General features: G+C 31.2%; 1 protein-coding gene across 5 annotated transcripts in view; it reads left to right on the forward strand.

The window, feature by feature from the left end:
• Window positions 1-19,382, forward strand: part of LOC143252315 (RNA-binding protein Pasilla-like) — a 49,763-nt gene that overhangs the window by 18,283 nt on the left and 12,098 nt on the right. For all 5 annotated transcript variants that reach the window (XM_076504257.1, XM_076504255.1, XM_076504256.1 and 2 more), the window contains 2 exons: window positions 14,591-14,734; window positions 17,667-17,821. In XM_076504257.1, coding sequence (XP_076360372.1) covers window positions 14,599-14,734; window positions 17,667-17,821 — 291 coding nt within the window. In that variant the 5' untranslated portion in view covers window positions 14,591-14,598. The remainder of the gene's footprint in view (window positions 1-14,590; window positions 14,735-17,666; window positions 17,822-19,382) is intronic.

Consider the following 19,382-nt stretch of genomic DNA (forward strand, 5'->3'; position numbering starts at 1 on the left):
GATAATCTTAAATAACCCAACCCACACAAAAATAAATACATTACATCCAATAATATATGCAGTATTGAGAGTAAATTCATTTTGCCTTCATAAAATCTTAATGATAAAACATTATTTATGTTCATTATCATAATGTTTCACCATCAAGATTTTATGAAGGCAAAATGAATTTACTCTCGATTTTGTTGTAAAGATTTCATATTTCAGTGTGATTGATATCTGTGACATGTGCAAAGTTTGACAATGAAAAATGTCTGTATTGTTATAACTACTTGAAATTTCAAATCTTACATGTGTATATTTTGGGCAAGGTTTAATTTTAAGAGAAGTGCCATCACAATTGGATTTATTTTTAGACTACATACAGACAAAGCTAGAAAGTTAATGTAATATTTTCATAGTGCACCTTGGCAAAATGTTGTTATTGTTACATATCTCTCTTAAAATTACTTTTAAAATCATAGGAATATACTTTTTTAAGTAATTTGCATTATAAAAGTGTTAGGGTTTTATTTCTACATTTTCAATGGAGATAATTAGTTCTTCTAACTGTGGAAAGTTAGAAACAGGTACTGTCTTTGTATGTGATGCTGATGCAAACTCTCAATGTTTCACAAATATTAGAAATCAAATATTACAAATAGTTTATAAATTGAGGTATTTATTTACACTGTAATTGAAATTTAGAATAAAGGTTATACATCAATCAGAATTAGTTAAGAAAGTTAAGTGAACATCGGAAGTTTTAGATGTGACTATTAATTTATCGCAGTGATGAAAATATAGTATGGCAAACCTGTTAGGTACTTTGTACTGTATCAATACATTAGGTGGTATGCTGTAGTGTCATTACAGAACTTTTGTACATGAAATTTAGTCAGTTTAATTTCAGTTGTAATGCATTAGGTGTATATTATGTTTAAATTCAGACAATTCCTTTTTTGGATAATGATTGAAAATATTTGTCAACTTTATCCTATACAGTTAGTATTAATATTTTGAGAATAATTTGTAGTTTATATATGCTAAATCATTAATAAACATACTTAAAATAGAAGGTTGAATATATAGTTGTTTTTAGAAATTTAGGTAAAATATACTTCACAACTTTAGGTAGTTGCATCCATGAAATAGGGGAGAATCAACTATTATGTTTGTAATCAAGCCAAAGACAATCTTAGCATTATATATTCTTGCCCACAATTTACTAAATACAACAACACTTCCACAGAACTTTTCTTTTTATAACGAATTTGCATGTTTTCAACTAATAGGGCCTTACTTTACATTTCAAAGTGTGAATCTGTTATTATTACTGAGGTATTAATATATGCTGCAGAAATGTAGGTGTGTTCTCTTTAACAAAACAATTTGTAAAGTGTTCAAGCTCAAGTAAACCACCTGCTGAATATCATATATTGGAGACATAAAATGCCATCATATTGAGAAAATGTTTGTAGTAAGAAATTAAAATTTCATACACACATACATACACACACACATACATACATACATACATACATACTTGTCTCATTTGACATTTTATAAAAACGTCTGAAATTTCCTGAACTTCTAATTCAAAACATACTAAATCATGGTCAAGTTCATGCAGCATTTTAGTCCTAGGTGTTAGTTTCTATAGCAGAGTATCAAAGAAACTCTTCTGTTTCTTGAGGTAGTTGCAATATTTCATAATTTATCTTGTGTTTGTATATATATTGTATGACAGTTCTACAATTGTCACATTGAGTAGAGACATTTATGGACTATTGTGAAACAATTTTCAAAGTTATCAGCTTAGTGCAGAGAGAGAAAATTAAATGTGAAAGCAAATATGATATTTTCAAACAAATATTTTTCTAAATTGTTGAAGTACTTGCATCTGAAGTTTCATCCTTGTTTAAAGTTCTTTAACATAATGCATGCTGATTGTGTATGCTTTACTGTTAATTAATTTTCAAATAAATTGCAGTCTGTTTTGTTTAATTTGCTACTCACTACAATTTATTATATTTAACTATAACTACAAGGCAATGATCATTTCCAACAATTAGTCATTCTTTAGTCTTCAGTTAATGAAATTTCTTTTTATTCTGCTTCACACCAGGCATTCTTTCTTTCTTCCACCACAACAAATTCCTTATTGTGCTCTTCATACAATGTCCAAGAGTCTCAAATCTTTGCAAGTGCATGCTAAATTAATACCCTGAGTAATGTAGCTTACCCCAATGAAGACAGAATTCTAATGTAATGTCCAGGATCTAGTTATTGAAGAAATGGCAGTCAGTTTCCTCTGTTTTTTTTTCACCAAATTATATCATTTATCTACTGATTCAGAGCTTTGTTCATTCAACACACTGAGACAACACACAACCAGCATAGCAGAGCAGGTGATTAATAGATTTGTTCATTCAACACATTGAGACAGTTGAAACATTGACTGATCTATCCAGAACCACTGATAATATTAGTTGTTCTACTGTATCTCAGCTAAACTCAGGGTCAATGATTGAAAAATCATGGAAATTGAATAATTATCTGGACTTGTGCTGAAACATCCTGGAGTAATCTGTATGTTAGCCACATTGGGTGGCAGCAAAAAATGAACAGTAGTGAACAATAATTTTAATCACCCAACCTTACCCACCTCATACTGGCATGCTTGCTAGCAAACTTCACATGTTATGTAGCCTGAATCTACCAAGGAGTCTTCTCAAAAAGAGAGAATTCCTGATATAATGCACCAAGAACCTCTAGTACTGAGCAGTTTCATCATTGTTATGGCAATGTATCAAACAAGTAAACAGGAGCAGAAGTTTATCTGGTGTAATGTTTGACTTCTAGCACTAAATAGGATTCAATGCCTGTATTGGCACCAGCTTCATGGTGATTATTGTCAAATTATGGAAAGTTGATTTTTCTACAGTTGGCAAAAAACAGAATTTTGTTTCCATTTTTCAGGGCTTTAGTGAAATCTGTTTTTTAAGGAATTCATGGACCTGTGGTCAAATGACACATTACCTGCTGCTTAGCATAAATGATCTTGCTCTAGATGCTCTAAATGATGAAGTTTGTTAATGTAAAATTATGTGGATGCATGTTAAGTTTGTTTTTGTACAGGAGTGGTTAAAATGCTACTTGACTTCTCAATCAGTGACATATAAGTCACCATTACATCCAGTAAGTACAGAGTTTTTCTCAAGAAAGGGTGATAGATTTGTGATGGATGTAGAAACACCTTTCTGTATCATTGTTGGTGTTATAAGTATGTGAACTTGTCTCAGATATTGGCATTTTGGGTTTAAAAATTCTGCAGAAGTTCTTTGTCATTATATCCAATGCACAAAGTGAACTGCAACTGGTGAAATCATACAAGCATCATAGAAGTGCTGGGCTGCAAGAGCATATGTAGATAATATCACTGGATCTAATGTGAAAGTAGTGTATTTTTGTTTCAAGAACAGTAAAAGGTTCAGACTGCACAACCACATAATACTGTGGTTGGAGTGATGTCTGAAACTGTTTTCATTCAAAACCAAACCATGTTTCTTGGATAGTTATTTCTTCTTGATCAAGATATAATTTGGTTATGGATTATAATTGTGGTATTTATGCAGTAAATATAATAATCTTTGTGACAGTGCACAAAGGAAAAGTGACTAGAACTTGCAGTGTAACTAGTGCTACTTCAGCCTTACTGTATCAGTATGGAAACACATACATGTTAGTGCATCTGAAGTCTCTGGTTGAAAACTATTCAGACAGTCTATGTCCAGATCAGAAGATAAAACATGGAAAATTACTGATGGAATTTGTCAGTGTATCAGAAAGGTACTAGAAATTGTGCGACATATAAAGCAACTACCATAAAGGCTTCCTTGGACCACCAAGGATACAATCAGTGCTAAGTCAGATCTTAAGCAGAAGGATGGAATTGCCCATCATTGCCTGTATAGTACTGTAGTTAGTTCTGACAGATGAGGGAACTTGTTATTTGGGTTACAATGGGAATAACATCCTCTATATGTCAACACTATTTTGATGTTTGGTTGCACATTTCAGGCCATAGTTGGAAATCTGGCATGTATTTCTACATTTACAAAAAACAGGTGTGAAAATGAAGTCAGATGTGTTTTATCATACAGTTGCATATAGTAGAATATAGTAGTACATAGCGAGTAATGATGGAGTGTCTAAGGGAAAAGTTATTTTACAAATAACTACTGTGTAGCCTTTTTTGTATTGCATCATTTTATGGATGCTCTGTGAACAATTTTTATAGCATAGTGGAACCACTTTCAATACTAACTAAGATGAACTCTAGTTTTAAGAGATATTGTTAAGTTAACTTGTACAATAAAATACATTCAGTTCATTACAGATGAAGTTGCTGGTGAGAAAGGAATCTCAACAATGATGTCATGAGTAAAGGGGAATGTTGTGGCATATGCAAATCAAAGGCTGATGTCTGCTGAACAGCATAATGGTATAATACAAGAAGAATTGTTTACAGTTTTGATATTTTCAAGTAACTTCACCCCTGTTTGTGAGGGCAGGAATAGTTTTGTTTTTTTTCCTTGCAAGGGGGAGGTTTCCATCACTGTCTTCCCCAGTGGTCATTCTATTTTGCTTATTTTTCTTTCAGCTTCAAAAATTGCAAACAGTGTTAATAGGTCGATTTAAATCAGTTTTTAATTATTTGAAAATTAAGAATATATTTCTTGACTTCAAAAACTCCATCTTAATGCATACTTTTTATTATTACTTCTCTACACGAAGTGATAAAATTTTAGAAGTTGTTTGTCAGTCAAAATGTATCAGCATTGGAGTCGGTGGTTAACATTTTCTGTGTTTCATTGTGCATTGTTTTTTATTTCTGTGTACATGAGATTAACAAGAATCTGGAACCCACTTTCTTAAATAACAATATACATAATCTGTATTATCAAGAAACAAGATTATACATGTATGATAATGTGTATGACTATTTTTATCCTGTTAGTTTTATATTTGAGAATTTATCACTGGAAGGTATGGTTGCATTTTGAATACAATATTGCAGGAATAACACAGCTGTACAACAGTATTTGTGTTGGTAATATGGAAAAGGAAATGCTTTTTCTCGTCTGGTAGATGCAAGCTTATCCATGTGTAGACTAACTGTATTCTGGATCCTACTGACGTGAAACTCAAAATCTTAATGATGATAATGAGTTATGTAAATTGTGAGTATTCCATTGATAAATGGCTCTTATGTAAAAAGAAGAACTTTCAGTGACAAAAGTTTAAAAGTCCCAAATCTTGCTTGGATGCCACTTGCTGTGTAGCAGGTTAAGCATGGCCATTGTAGATGGTTGAATGTATAGAAGTACACAACCTCTGAATATGTTAATGTGTAAATGTGAAGTTATGCTTTTACTTCAGAGATCTTGTGTAACACAAAAGTTACAGAATATGTAAAGTGGTTACATTTCATTACTAAGGGTTAGTTGGAATATCTTATGCTGCAGTATCTCAATTCATCAGATTTCATGTTTTGGCAATTGCACAATGTTTGAAAATGTGTTGAATATGAAGAAGAGCTGAAAATGTATATTTATGAGAAGTTGTGGAGGGGGACAAATGACACCACTCGTGAGTAATGCTTTTAGATGCTCAGCTGAAGCAGTGGTGTTGGATCCTGGGTTGTACATCTCTGAGAGATAGAAAAATATCAGCAGTAAGAACATGTTCTATACAGCTCATGTAGATCTGAGTTTTACAACTGGAAGGAAGTTGCATTTCTTAACTTTCAAGCTACAGGTTTGAAATCCATAGAAATATTTGTATGTTATTTTTATGTTGTATAGTCAGTTATGACCATTGAAAACAGTGCATGGTGATATTTAGTGAACCTAAAACATTAGTGACTAACAAGTTCTTAATGATAGTTAGGATTCATATGAACTTGTTGACACTGTTAGAAATATGTTCTTAACAGTGGTTGAATATAACTTCAGTTTGTTTGTAGATGTCCTGCTGTATATAACTCTTAGTTCTCATCTTGCATGAGATACACCTGTAAATATGCTGTGAACAAAATGGAGAGAAAGTTTACGTGTTACAGATTCCTCAAATGCATGCATTAAATATTGGGTTGATGAAAAATAAGTCTGCATATTGGAAAAGTTTTCATACACTTAGTGAAGGTTAATAAGAATGTACATAACATTCAAATCTCGTGTGATTACATCATTGTTTGAGTGTAGTTTCTGCAAGAAGTATACACAGAATATTTTCTATTTAATATTGTTTTGTCTTTCTAGAAATTTTTAGTGTTACCAGCATTGGGCATGCATACATGTTCTGTAAGATGTGGATACATAATGTTATGAGCAGTTAGGCTAATTCAAAGTCTGGAAATGAGATTATGAAACATTTCACTGTTCTCGTACTCTGTTTAAAAATCCAAGTATTCATATGTTGTATGCAGTTTATGAATATACATTCTTATGTATAATAAACATTCATAAAACTATCTTAGTCTAAATGTACAATTGATCAAAGCACCCTTGTGGAGAGTATGAATGAAATTGTTACTGTATTATAGTTTTTGTTTTAAGTTATTGAATATAAACTTTTTCATCAGGATATCTGTTTTACAGTACAAAGTTGTTTTAGGAAACTCAACTGGATGTTGTCTATATTTTCAGGCTGTGCAGTGTGAAGTTTTATTATAAATGTAAAAGCAGTAAGGTTGGTTTGAAGATTAATCATTACTCTGCTCTAAAAGGTTACAGAGAGGATTTCACAGTTTGTGAAGTCACTGATGAGCTGAAACAGCAATACAAGTAATACTCTATTCTATACAGAATTAGTTCATTAAGGATTTTGCTGTGTCAGTTTGGTTGTTAACATTTAGTTGTATATATACGTATGCATAATTGTATTTTTATATTTTTTTAAATTGTTTGTCCCACCCAGGGTGTTATATGGAGTGTTCTTATGATACCTGAGACCCAAGTGCTTAAACCTAGCATTAGGGAGCACAGCAATGAACCACATGTTGATACGTGAATGGAAGGATTGTTATGTTTCGAGTGTTACATAAGTATGTCTAAACTGTTTAAGCAGAAAGTCAGCTGTACATTGGTGATTTTGTGAAAATGTCTTTACTAATTGGAATGTAGGTTTCAGAAGTGAATTGCCACCATGTGTTGAAGCTTCAGCTATTCATCTGTTAGAAATTAGAGCTGATATTATTACTTTCTTCCCGTCAAACATCGATCAGATTGATCACTTCTCTGACCAGCAACTGTTCAAGTCTTTTTAACTTTTTAATTGTATGTTAAGTTTAAATTTAGTCTTTGACAATTTTCTAGATCTTGATACCAATCTGATCATGTAACTAGAAAATTTATGTACAACTCTTCTCACATCAAAGTAATTGATGCAGATGCATCTTCAGGTTTCAAGCTAATCAATGTGGGCTAGAGGAGTTCTCAGCATTTCCTGTTTTCCATATGACTTTACCATCAGAAGTAAAGGAGAGGCAGTGAAGGAGCCAAACTGCATTTCAGCTCCTGACTTTCCCAAGATGAGTGGTGTTGTATTGAAAGGTTAGCAAATTTCTGGTTATTTCTTCCATTTGTTGCTTCATAACCATCAATCTTGTGACAGAAAGAAAGAAAGGAAAGACCTTAAAACAGTAGAGAACCTCTATGTAGCTCTGGACGAGTTGGAGAAAATGAAAGAATGTGGCCTGAGGAAAGGATAACATACAGATAATGTTGGTAGAAGGCTAATACTTCATGGCTGTTTGGATGATATGTAAATCTTACATTTTATGGATCCTTTTTTTTCAAATTTCTTTTGTTTTCAATTGTTTTTTGTAAACTTTTGAATTTCTGAACTTTTATTTTCTGCATTTTCATAGATCCATTTCATATCTTTGTTTTGAAGTTTAAATGGAACTACTTGTTATTGTATGTATTTTGTAAGGTGATGAGTTGTTTTCTCATCCATTTTAATCAACTAATATTTTAAAGTATCATTTTGTAATGTGTATTTTTAAAATGTTATTTTTGTGTGAGGTGAATGGACACTTGGATTGTGTAAATATGTAAACAATGATTTTCTTTCTTTCTGTATTATATTTTTTATTATTTGTTGTTATAAAGAATATTTTGAAGTGTATTCTGTTCTGTATGATATTTTCCACTTAATGTATTTTATTTTATGTTATATTGTTCTTTTAAAAATAAAAAAGTATATTTCAGTCCTCTAAAGTGTTTTGTGCATTTATTTTACATCTTATAGTTGTTTTTTATATTGTTACATGTTTTGTTAGTATTCTGAATGATAGATGAGGCCTTGTGTTAAATGATAATTTTGTGTATAGGTTGTTTTTGTGGTCTATTGCTGTGCTGTTTATCATATTCCATTCTTTTAAATTTGTATTCACTCTCACCCAGGGTTACAATTCTTATGCAGTTTAACTGAAGTGAATTCTAATTTCCAAATTAGTTTTAGGCCTAAATTGAAATTAGCTTCAAGCTAAGCTTTTAAGATAAGAAAGAAGGGAGTGTGTGAAAAATACCATGTATCTTACTCTACTGTCATGTGTTTCATATTTACAAGACTTTTGAAATTTCCATAACTTCTAATTTAGAATAATTAAATTTAGTCAAGGTCATATGCTAATTAATTCCCATATGTTAAGTTTTATAGTGGAAAATTATAGAAACTGGTAACTGTTTCATGAGATAGTTACATTATGTTTTGCTTTATATTGTAAATGGAGGAATGTTCTAAGTCTGTTTTATGAAACGGGTTTTTTTCCAGATATGTGTAATAATAAGGCCAAGTTTTAGCTAGACAAAATTTAAGCTATCCATCACTTTTAGAATAACATTTTTGCTTAAAAAAATCATCATTGACATTTAATGTTAAACTGAGTATTTATCTATTGTTAACCATATAGCAGTGTTTTTTTTTTTATCCAAAGCAAAATGACTTTGTGGCATTAGCTTAGCCTTTAATCTAAACTACAAATAAATCTAGAAATGATATATTAAGGCTTTATTCACACTAAATAAATAAATACACTGGTATTTCTTTAGTTTCAAACTGAAGTAATAATTAAACCATGTGCCATTTTAGTGTGCAAGTTAATGGATACAAACAATGATCTTTCCAACTTTCCAAAGGATATTATAGTAGTGTCTCTCTAGCATGAACATTAAATTTCTTTGACCAGCCATTCATCAGACACTTTCAGTGGATGAAAATCATGGATTCCAAAAAAATGATGACAGATGGGTGGGAAAATACACTTGAACAAGGTTATAGAATGAACAATTTGTCAGAGTATGTTCATTCAACAAAAGAAAAGAATATCACATATATGACAGCTGAAAATGAATCTAAAAACTGTTTATCTTGGATGTAAAAAGAAAATACAGCTTCAGTAGGCTTAAGGCACAAACTTGTGACATTGAATAATCTGCAGTTTATCTTATTTTGAAGTACACAATTGTTTATTGGATTTGAATATTTCAAGCTTCTGCAAGTAATGTAATGGTGTGACAGATAATCTCTGACTAGGAATTGGGGTTTTAATTCCTTTAATAGGATGAGTAATGTATAAAATATTTCTTATTGATAGGGCATTTTGTGCTCACTTCACAATAATGCACTTCCATCTTGATGGACAAGTCACCACATTCATAACGTCCAATATTAAAGTGCTAACAGTGACTCTGTTCACCATACTTGGCCAGCATTCATATTCTGGTTCACAGTTCATTTGTAGGGATTTAATGAACTATATTATATTACTTGGTTTAGGAGTATAGTCTTCAAACAGTTCAATAACACACCTTTCAGTATCATCTAGTTTTTGCTTTGCTGTGTATGGATTTTTGTTATTTATTTTGATAAAAATGTAGAGGTTGTATCCAACAGTAGGCAACAGTTTTAATAGAATAGCCAGTTAGTATATAAAACAAAATTTACTTTACCATACCATATAAAAAGTGCAAACCAATATGATTGCATAAAGAAATATAAGAAAGTTGATTTATTAATAACATTCTGAAGTAGTAAAAAATGTTGTAAAAATTACCTTTATGTAAATTTCTTTTTTCACACTGTAGGAATAGAAAAACAACTTGTTCTAAGACACTTGCAGATCAATAATACATTGTTTCACATAGATTTATGTTCATGGGTGGGGATCAGAATATGATTGCCATCACATTTACAGAGTTTCATGTGGCACAATATCATGTGTGATGGCAGAGTTATCAACAATTCATGTCACCTTACATTGCTGGTTTAGTGGCAGTTCATAGTAAAAGAGAGTAAATATGGTGGCATAAATCGTAAGAACTGCTAAAAAGGGTAATAAATGTGGAGGACTCAATTATCACTGAGTCCCACTTATGATATTTAAGTATGCTGAAAAACTGTAGATATGCATTTCAGGTGTGCTAGAGGCTATGCAAATTGTATGATGGACAAAAGTATTTTTATTTTTTGTGTGAACATCATTCATCTTGTATTGTCAGAGACTGAGTCAGACTAAGTTGTTAATTCACAAACATATCTTGGATACAAACAATTTTGTAATGTGTCTGAATTTTTTAATACAACAGACTTTATATTTCACTTAAAGCTTACAACATTTTGTTTAGATACACATATTAAATTCAGAGTTAAAGTTAACATTCTTTTTCCAATATGCAACCAGACTGGTAAATCATCCCTATGCACATTTGAATATTTAACTATGTTATAAACAAAATTAATAGCAAAGACACAAAACTATAGAAATGCTAAGGTGTATCCAACATTACCTATGATCATAATGTTAATGATACACTATAGTTAAGAATCACTGTTCTTGTAGTAAATAAAAATTCATTATTTTCTCTTATGTCGATATTTTATTTATTGTATGTTTAAAACAAAATTGAATAACACTGTTATATTTAAGGATGGGAAATTGTGCATCCTATCATATTGCAAATACAAGGAAGAGTAGGACTGTTTTAAGTGTTTTATCAGTGTATCTTGTCAAAAATGTTTGTGTTGATGTTTTGCTAGTAACCATTTTATAGCAAGTTACTCAGTTACACTAAATCTCAGTGTGTTATTCATTTGATACTATTCTTCAGAACCTAATGTATTATCACTAAATTGTTTCTCAAAATGGCTGGTATGGGCTTTAAAACTTTAAATAAAATAAACTACAGAACTACGTTTTGACCTTCTTAGATTATCTTCAGGTTAACAAAGAGAGTTTGCACTTCACTGTTGCCAGGCACATGTCTTAGGGACAGGAGTGTAATAGGGTATGGGATTGTAGGGGCCAATGAAGTTGTATGTTAGGTTATTAGTTAGTATAAATATAATGGTGTTCCTTTATATTGGTTTAATTTTAGTTTAAGTTGTTGTATAGGTAGGCCTTCTTTGATTTTGCATTTGTTTATATTTGTTTCCATACTTTGTATCTAGATGTTTTCTATGGTTATGTTGTGTGTATTTAATTTGTAGTGCTCAAAAATGTGTGAAGGTGTTTTTTTTGTGTAGTTTTTATCTGGTTTCCATTTTCTGCATGCTTCTCCAACATAGGATACACATAGGATTCATTGCAGTTGTTGGATTGTGTTTTATAAATAATGTTGGTGTTGTGTTTGTCAGTGTAGTTTTTACATAGTATGGAGTTTTTTAGTTTTGTACCTTGTTTTTGAATAAATTTGGTGTTTACTGGAATGTTGTGTTTTGTTAAGTTTTTTTTCCAAATGTGGGTTATTTTTTCCACTGATATCGGGAATATATGCAGCAGCATAAATTTTGTAGTTTGTTGTTGCTTGGGATTAATTATTGTTTGTTGTTGATCGAGGTGCATGTGTGTAATTTTTCTCAACAACTTTTGTAGGTCATCATTTTTTGATGTTGAAGTATTGTTTTATTTGGTTGATTTCATTGTTAATTTCATTAGGTGAGCATAGTTTTGTGGCTGTGTTCATTTGATTTCTTAATGTGTTGAGTTTTTGTTGTGTTTCATGTGCTGAGTCCAAGGGAATGTTGAGTCCAGTATGGGTGATTTTTCTGTAGATTTCTGTTTTGAATTGTATATTGGTTCTTGTGATCCTGAGGTTGAGAAATGCTGTTTGGTTTTTGATTTTTTTTTGTCTTCACGGGTGAACTTAATTTTTTTTTAATTGTCATTCAAATACTTATTGGACTTTGAGCACCTTTTAAAAGAATAAGATATATTTTAACTTGAAATTTCAAACATATCTAATTTTTGTGGAAGTGTGAGGCATAGCAATAAAATAAAAGTGTGTATCAAAACAACTACTATTTACAGGAATTGTACTCAAGAGTGTATGCAAGTGGTTTCTATATTTCATCAGCAGGATTGTAAAATATTTACTGTTTAATGAATCAAGATATTATGAGATGGCTGTGGTACAGAGTGATTTCAGTATTACAAATACATTTATTTAGTTTTTAATGATATTAGATATAGGTTTAGTCTTCTTTTTTTTGTAAGATACAGTGCATATTAATCAAAAGTAAGTCAAGTGATTATAGATAAAATAATAATGCTATGCACAGCTACTTGAGTTTAGAAGAGGGAATGGTATATTTACTACAGCACATGGTCAAGGTTCAAAAAGACTGGGTTTCTAGTTTTAAGAAATATTTGTTTAAATTTGTAGATTAGTGAAAACAAAACAATATCTTGTTTACAGATGGTTGAGCTAAATTAAAGTGATATTTGTCTGCTCTATTTAATATAATATGTGTAGTTGTAGTGACAAAAAATAACATTTAAATCAATAACCTTAAATTTTTACATATATAGAAACTGCTCATAATTTAATTTAAACTTTCACAAAAAACAAACCTTGTTTGTATGCTGGTAGTCAAGAATTCTACAAGCTAATCACAGAAAATCCATGTGATGTAGCATAACAGAGTAATTAATCTGTAATACGTACAGACACATACACATGTGCTCACCCTTTCAGCCATGAAGGCTTTATACAAATAGTATTAACTACAATACACTAATGCAAAAATTGGTTTCTTTGCACAAAGTAATTCAGTATGCATGAATCCTGACATGGTTTTAAATGCTTCACAAAAATTGAAAATATATTGACTGAGTTGCTCTTCTGGATAGAACATCATATTTATAATCTATCCTTGAGTTTTGTAAAAGAAACAAAAAACTTATCAATTTTTAAAAATTTTCCAGGTATTGTAGGCCTATCTTGTTAAACTTTTTAAACCTAACATCAGCATTATAACCCACAGTAACCAAATGAATTACAATCATGTCTTTTAAAAGTATTGGTTTGTATGCCTGTAAAAGTAGATTGTATTGTTTTTACTTAATTAACATTAAATAATATGGAAATTGGCTTCATTTAATGGCTTGAAACTGATCTCATTTAATGGAAGATTCTGTCTTATATTGATACTGCTTATTTTTAGCCACATGCAGCTTATTGCATGTTTTTTTTTTATCTCTGGTCATCAGCAATGATGTAGAACTATTAAAGCTGTCAGTATTATAACCTACTACTAATCCTGTATGTTTAAGTATTGTGTGACTGTTTCTTCAGATATTAGTTTTAATTGGAATACTCTAGAGCTGGGAATCTCATACTTGCATGCACCTATCACATTTTACTTTGTGTTTGAAAATCTTGCAAGCTACTATATTGTGCAATATTTATATTCTTTTCTAAATACACATACTACTATAACTCACTGTTCAAATTTAATAAATAAATTTGTTCAGACTTGAAAGTTAATATTTCACAATCATTTTCAGAAAAAAAAACTACTGAAAAATTATCATGATAGAATTAAGTTTCTTTTGAATTTGTTCTAGTTTTATGGTAACAAAATGTATTCTACTGAAAAAGGGGCCTGCATGGCCAGGTGATTTAGGAGTTCAACTCATAATCTGAGGGTTGCAGGTTTGAATCCCTGTTGCACCAAACGTGCTCGTCCTTTCAGCCATTGGGGCATTATAATGTGACAGTCAATTCCAATATTCATTGGTAAAAGAGTAGCCCAAGAATTAGCAGTGGGTGGTGATGACAAGCTGCCTTTCCTCTAACCTTACACTGCTAAATTAGGGACAGCTAATGCAGATAGCCCTTGTGTAGCTTTGTGTGAAATTCAGAAACAAACCACTGAAAAAATTTGGGTACTAAAACATGAATCTTTGACTTGATTGAATACATGAGCAGATAAGTAAGAAATAGACTAAAATTTTTCAATCCAGATATACTGAACACCTAAGTGTATATAAACTGGCTGGGTTATTAAGGAAATAAAGCTGTTGAAAGTAAATATTTGCATAATATAAACTGTTTGAATGACTCTGAAAAAAAAAGCTTTTCCATAGAAGATGATAAGAATGTTTTTGTGTTCGTTGTATCTGTAGTTTTTCAACTGATGAAATAATAAATTTTATAGTTTCACTGTTATGAAGTTTAAGTATTAACAATAATAGATGTTATAAATTTCATGTTATAAACAATGTAAAAAGTATTGCAAGTTATTATTATCATTTCAGTCAATGGCATGTATCATTTCAAAATACTTGTACCCTCTGTGGCTGCTGGAGCAATCATCGGTAAGGGTGGTGAGACAGTTGCTCAGCTACAAAAAGAAACTGGTGCAAGGATTAAGATGTCTAAGACTAATGACTATTATCCAGGTTTGTGTAAAAATTGGAATTGCTTCTAACAAACATTTTTGCTGGATATCTGCAATTGTATCTCATTTAGTTGATGTTATAGTAGAACTTATAATGGCTACAAAGGTTGTCTGATTACCATACCCTCTTTTTAAAAAATAATACTAATTTTTAAAGATTAGCACCCACTTTTTGTATCCAAAAAAATAAATATTTACCATAGAAGTTTTTTTACCTGTAATAGAATTTCCATATGGTATATTTGCAGAAATTAACTTCTGCTTCCTTATTTTTCCATGTGCAGCAAATCATATGTAGTCATTTTTATTTCATGTAGTTTCTCCAACATTTTTTATTATTAGTGCCATATTTAAGTACGTTGTTATATGTGGAACATATCAAGAGGTGATATTTTATTAAAGACAGTGTGCTGTTTTGTCATAAAACTATCATTTAATGTAAAATGTCAAGATTCATGTTTTTTAATAATTTGAAATATTCAGTCTTCTTATTTTGTGGTGCAAATGTACAATAGGCAAAAAAGCAACCACTGCACAAATTATTTATTAATAGAGCAAATCACATGCATTAGAAGTTATCCCTCGAAGCTGAGACACTTTTGGAATTATGGAACCAATATTGTTTTGCTACACTTAGTAAACAGGAAATAATGTTATTCACACTGAAGGAATACAAATGTGCATCCAATGAGGTGTGAAGGAAAGAAGAAGATACATTTCAAAACTATGCAAGGGGAATTTAGTAAGATAACTTCAAAAAGAAAAGAAAGATGTCATTTATATCAATGGTACCAACTGTAACAGAATAGTTATGATTGATTATCATGTGAAATGTTTTTTTCAGGCTAACTTCTAGTGAAACCAATGACCTGATTGGACTGAGCAACTCTTAGTTCGATCACGTCTTCAGAGTTTCATATCTGTAAGGACTGTATTTATTCCAGAGATGTTATTGTGTACAAGCAATATCCACTTGTGAAACTATTAACTTGCAGATACATTGTGCAGACATTTGATACATGCTGTGATGATGAGTGAGCTGGTGATCCAGCAGTTACTAATCACATATTCCAGAATAACATTGTAAACATTTGCATCTAGATACAACTTGGTGATGAAGCAGCTGTAGATGGAGAATTTATGAATCTACCTCATGAACTGCATTTGAAAACCCAGATATGATTCTTTTATCAAAAGGAATGAAAGCAACATCTTGCAAAGGAATACAAACCTTTTAAACTTGTAATACAAGTGTGTTGGATAATTGAAGTAATAGGTTGTTGTAAAAAACAGTAAAACTATTGAACATAACACTTGCCAACCTGTAAATTCCTTTTATAGAGGATTACGAGAGAATATTCAAGGCTTTATGTAGCCGCCACCTGTCTACTCTCATACAAAGCATAGGAGCTAATTTCGCTGTTGTACACCATGTGCTCAAGTGGTTGAAAAATTCAACAGATCATAGAGTTCAAAGGTTTAGTATGTTGGAGGTCAACATGGAAAAAAATTGAAAATTGGACTTTCTGTATTTGATGACTATCTGTGGCCACTGTAACTTGGTTTATACTAACCAAAGCACATGTTATCAACATGCAGTCTGTTTTTGATAGTGTATTTATGGCTTGTGGATCTGTGATACAGAACTCTCTCTGATTCAGTATTACTGATCTGTACTGGGCTGGGCATGCTGCTGGTTATGTCCTATCAGTGTAGAAGTGGCAAAGATACTATGCAAGTTTTGCATCAATAACATAGTTCTGGGACTCAAACTTCACAAGAAATTTAAGCTCTCTTGACCAGTTTTGATATCTGAAGATGTTCAGGTTGCAGCAACAATCATCAGTGGCATGCTTGATGAAGCAACCAACATTTCAAGGTTGAAATGTGAACATGTAGTGGGCATGGTATGCAAAATCCAAAACTTTTATTGGTACAATCATGGACAAGATTGAGAATGTGAAGGAAAAGTCAAAGACCTCACGAGATGAGAAAAGTGCCAGATATTTGAACTTCTTTATGTATATATTGTGATAAGTTATCCCACAAATGTCAAAACCAATAAAAATGACCACAAGATGGTCATTATTGTTCTCAGAATTATTCGTTTCCTGTTTCAAAAGTCTTCATTATGAAATAAGTATTCTTCACAGTATCCTACTTAATTTCTCACTGTCTTATCCAATTTATTGTTTAAAAATAAATAGGAGAAAAACTGTATTGAATAACTCCAGTTCAAACCCAAAAGCTTGAAAATTGAAACATGAAAAGCTTAAAGTTATATGAAGATTTAGTGAAAAGAGAAGAGATTCAGTAAGATAATTTTGTTTAATCTTTTTACCATATGGCTTGAATTTACAAAACAACATAGTTACCTTGGCTACTGCCCTCATCTAGCAATATTATTGTATACAAGAACAAATGTTTACTAAGTCTCTACAGAATACTGCTAATCCCTTTGCGTGTAACTTCCTTTTGTCATGGGTTTTGATCTAAATATTAGACACTAGCCAATATGCAACCTACTGGCTATTCAAGAAATAATAACAGTATTCAGTATGCTTCCTCAACTTTTTTTCTTATTATAAAGAAAAATCTCAAAAAAAAAAATGCATTGCATCAACAATCCTGGAAACTTCCCAGTGCTTTAATGTTGAGCATTTCAAATGGCTAAATAATTTTTTATACTTTCCCAGCTGGAATGACTAATTTGCATGTTTTCAACACAGGTTTCACAGTTTTGTTCACCCTTTGAAACATCACTATAGTATTTTCTGTGTTACTTTCATGAGAATATTTTTTTTTTCCTTTTGACAGTTTCAATTAAAAATTCCTGTGTTTCTGCTACTAAATGCAGTGAATTTTAGTATGCTTTTTTAGTTTAGTTTCATTTTTCAGACCATGTAGTTTTAAATTTTTATTTTACTTCTCAGGGACAACAGAAAGAGTCTGTCTTGTTACTGGTAGTATGGATGGAATTATACAAGTTCATGAATTCATAATGGAAAAAATCAGAGAAAAGCCTGACCCTAATGCAAGAATGGCCATTGATTTTGATCAAAAGCAACCTGCAGAACGAGAAAAACAGGTGGATGTATAGTGAACTTTATATTTTCACTGCTGCAGTAGCATTAACATATACTGAATTTGTCAAAAACTTGTGATTAATGAGTAATACTAATGATCATTTTGTTTCATTTTTGAATGAATGAAACACTCACTGAAGTATTTAATCCTAAACACCATAAACAGTTTATACTTGTATTTATTGACTTATTAATGAAAATGTATATTAATTTCTGAGTTTTGAAACACCTTATGTGTACTTACAACAACAAAATAATGATACGAAGACATAAGCAAAAATCAGAGCATGCAGTAATTAATTACAGGTAGTGGTGTCCTGGTAGGATGATGGACAGGGTTAAGTGTGCACACACATCAGATTGCCATTTTATAAAATGTGGTTATCAAAAAGTAATTTGTTAAAATATGGATATCCAGAATTTTAAAACTCATAAACATTGATTAATGTGAAAATCTGGGGAAGTGCTTAACCTACTAGGCTGTTTCTTTTTAGAAAATTTGAAAAAGATAACTGTCCAGTAAAACACAATTAGAGAAGAAAAGAGTTGCCATCAACTTTGATGAGAACCATTATTGTATGGTCTTAGAGGCTGTGTGTGAAATAAGAAGTTATAAATTGCAAAAAAGTAAAATCGAAGAAATATTCAAAGCACACTGTGATTTGCTTTAGTAAGTAGCCAGGCACATATATGTAATAGACATAAAGTAGCTAATGTATTATGTATCATAGAAAATTTAGATTTGAAGGAATTGTAATTCTTTATGAATTAGACAATAGTTTTGATTATGTAGAATGTAGTTTGAAACTTGAACAAAAACCTATTGTTGTAAAAATAATTTATTCAAACAAATTATGTTTTTCACTTTTTTTTAAAACTTATTTATAGGATTTATAATGCAAATTAGAGAACAGATTTCAAAAGACTCTGAAACTCGAACACTTTCATATAGTTGATTATTCTTCTTTTCTACACCTGAAGAACAGTTGACTGTTTGAAAACACTTCAGTTTCTAGGTATTATCAAATCCACTTGACCTTTTTTTTGGTGATTCTTTATACTAGTCCCCTGTGCGACAATTGTTAGTTTTTGGATTTACAATGCTAAAATCAGGGGTTCAGTTCCCTGCAGTGGACTCAGCAGATAGCCTGATGTGACTTTGCTATAAGAAACACACACACACACACTTCTTTGTTCTAATTCTTTCATCATGACAATGATGTTTGTGTATTTACAAACTGACGTGTTTGTCCTTTGTTCATGTTATGAACTACAAACAAATGTGGGGTGAAGGTTATGATAGTTAAATAATACAAAAATACTAACTTTCACACAATTTATTTTTAATATTACAGTATTCATTATTACCTCATCTAAAGTTTTGTATAAGCTTTAAGAGCTTACTGTTTATACACTTAAAACATGGTATACAATATACAATGGTCAGGGCGACTTTGTATGAAATAGTGGCTAAAGTAGTAGCAGTAGTGGTGCTTTCTGTTATCCACTTTCAACATTCAGTTCTTAATGTCCTTCCACACCTTTGTGTTATTAATTACTTGA

This window comes from Tachypleus tridentatus, chromosome 6 (assembly GCF_004210375.1).
Source record: "Tachypleus tridentatus isolate NWPU-2018 chromosome 6, ASM421037v1, whole genome shotgun sequence".
Lineage (NCBI taxonomy): Eukaryota > Metazoa > Arthropoda > Merostomata > Xiphosura > Limulidae > Tachypleus > Tachypleus tridentatus.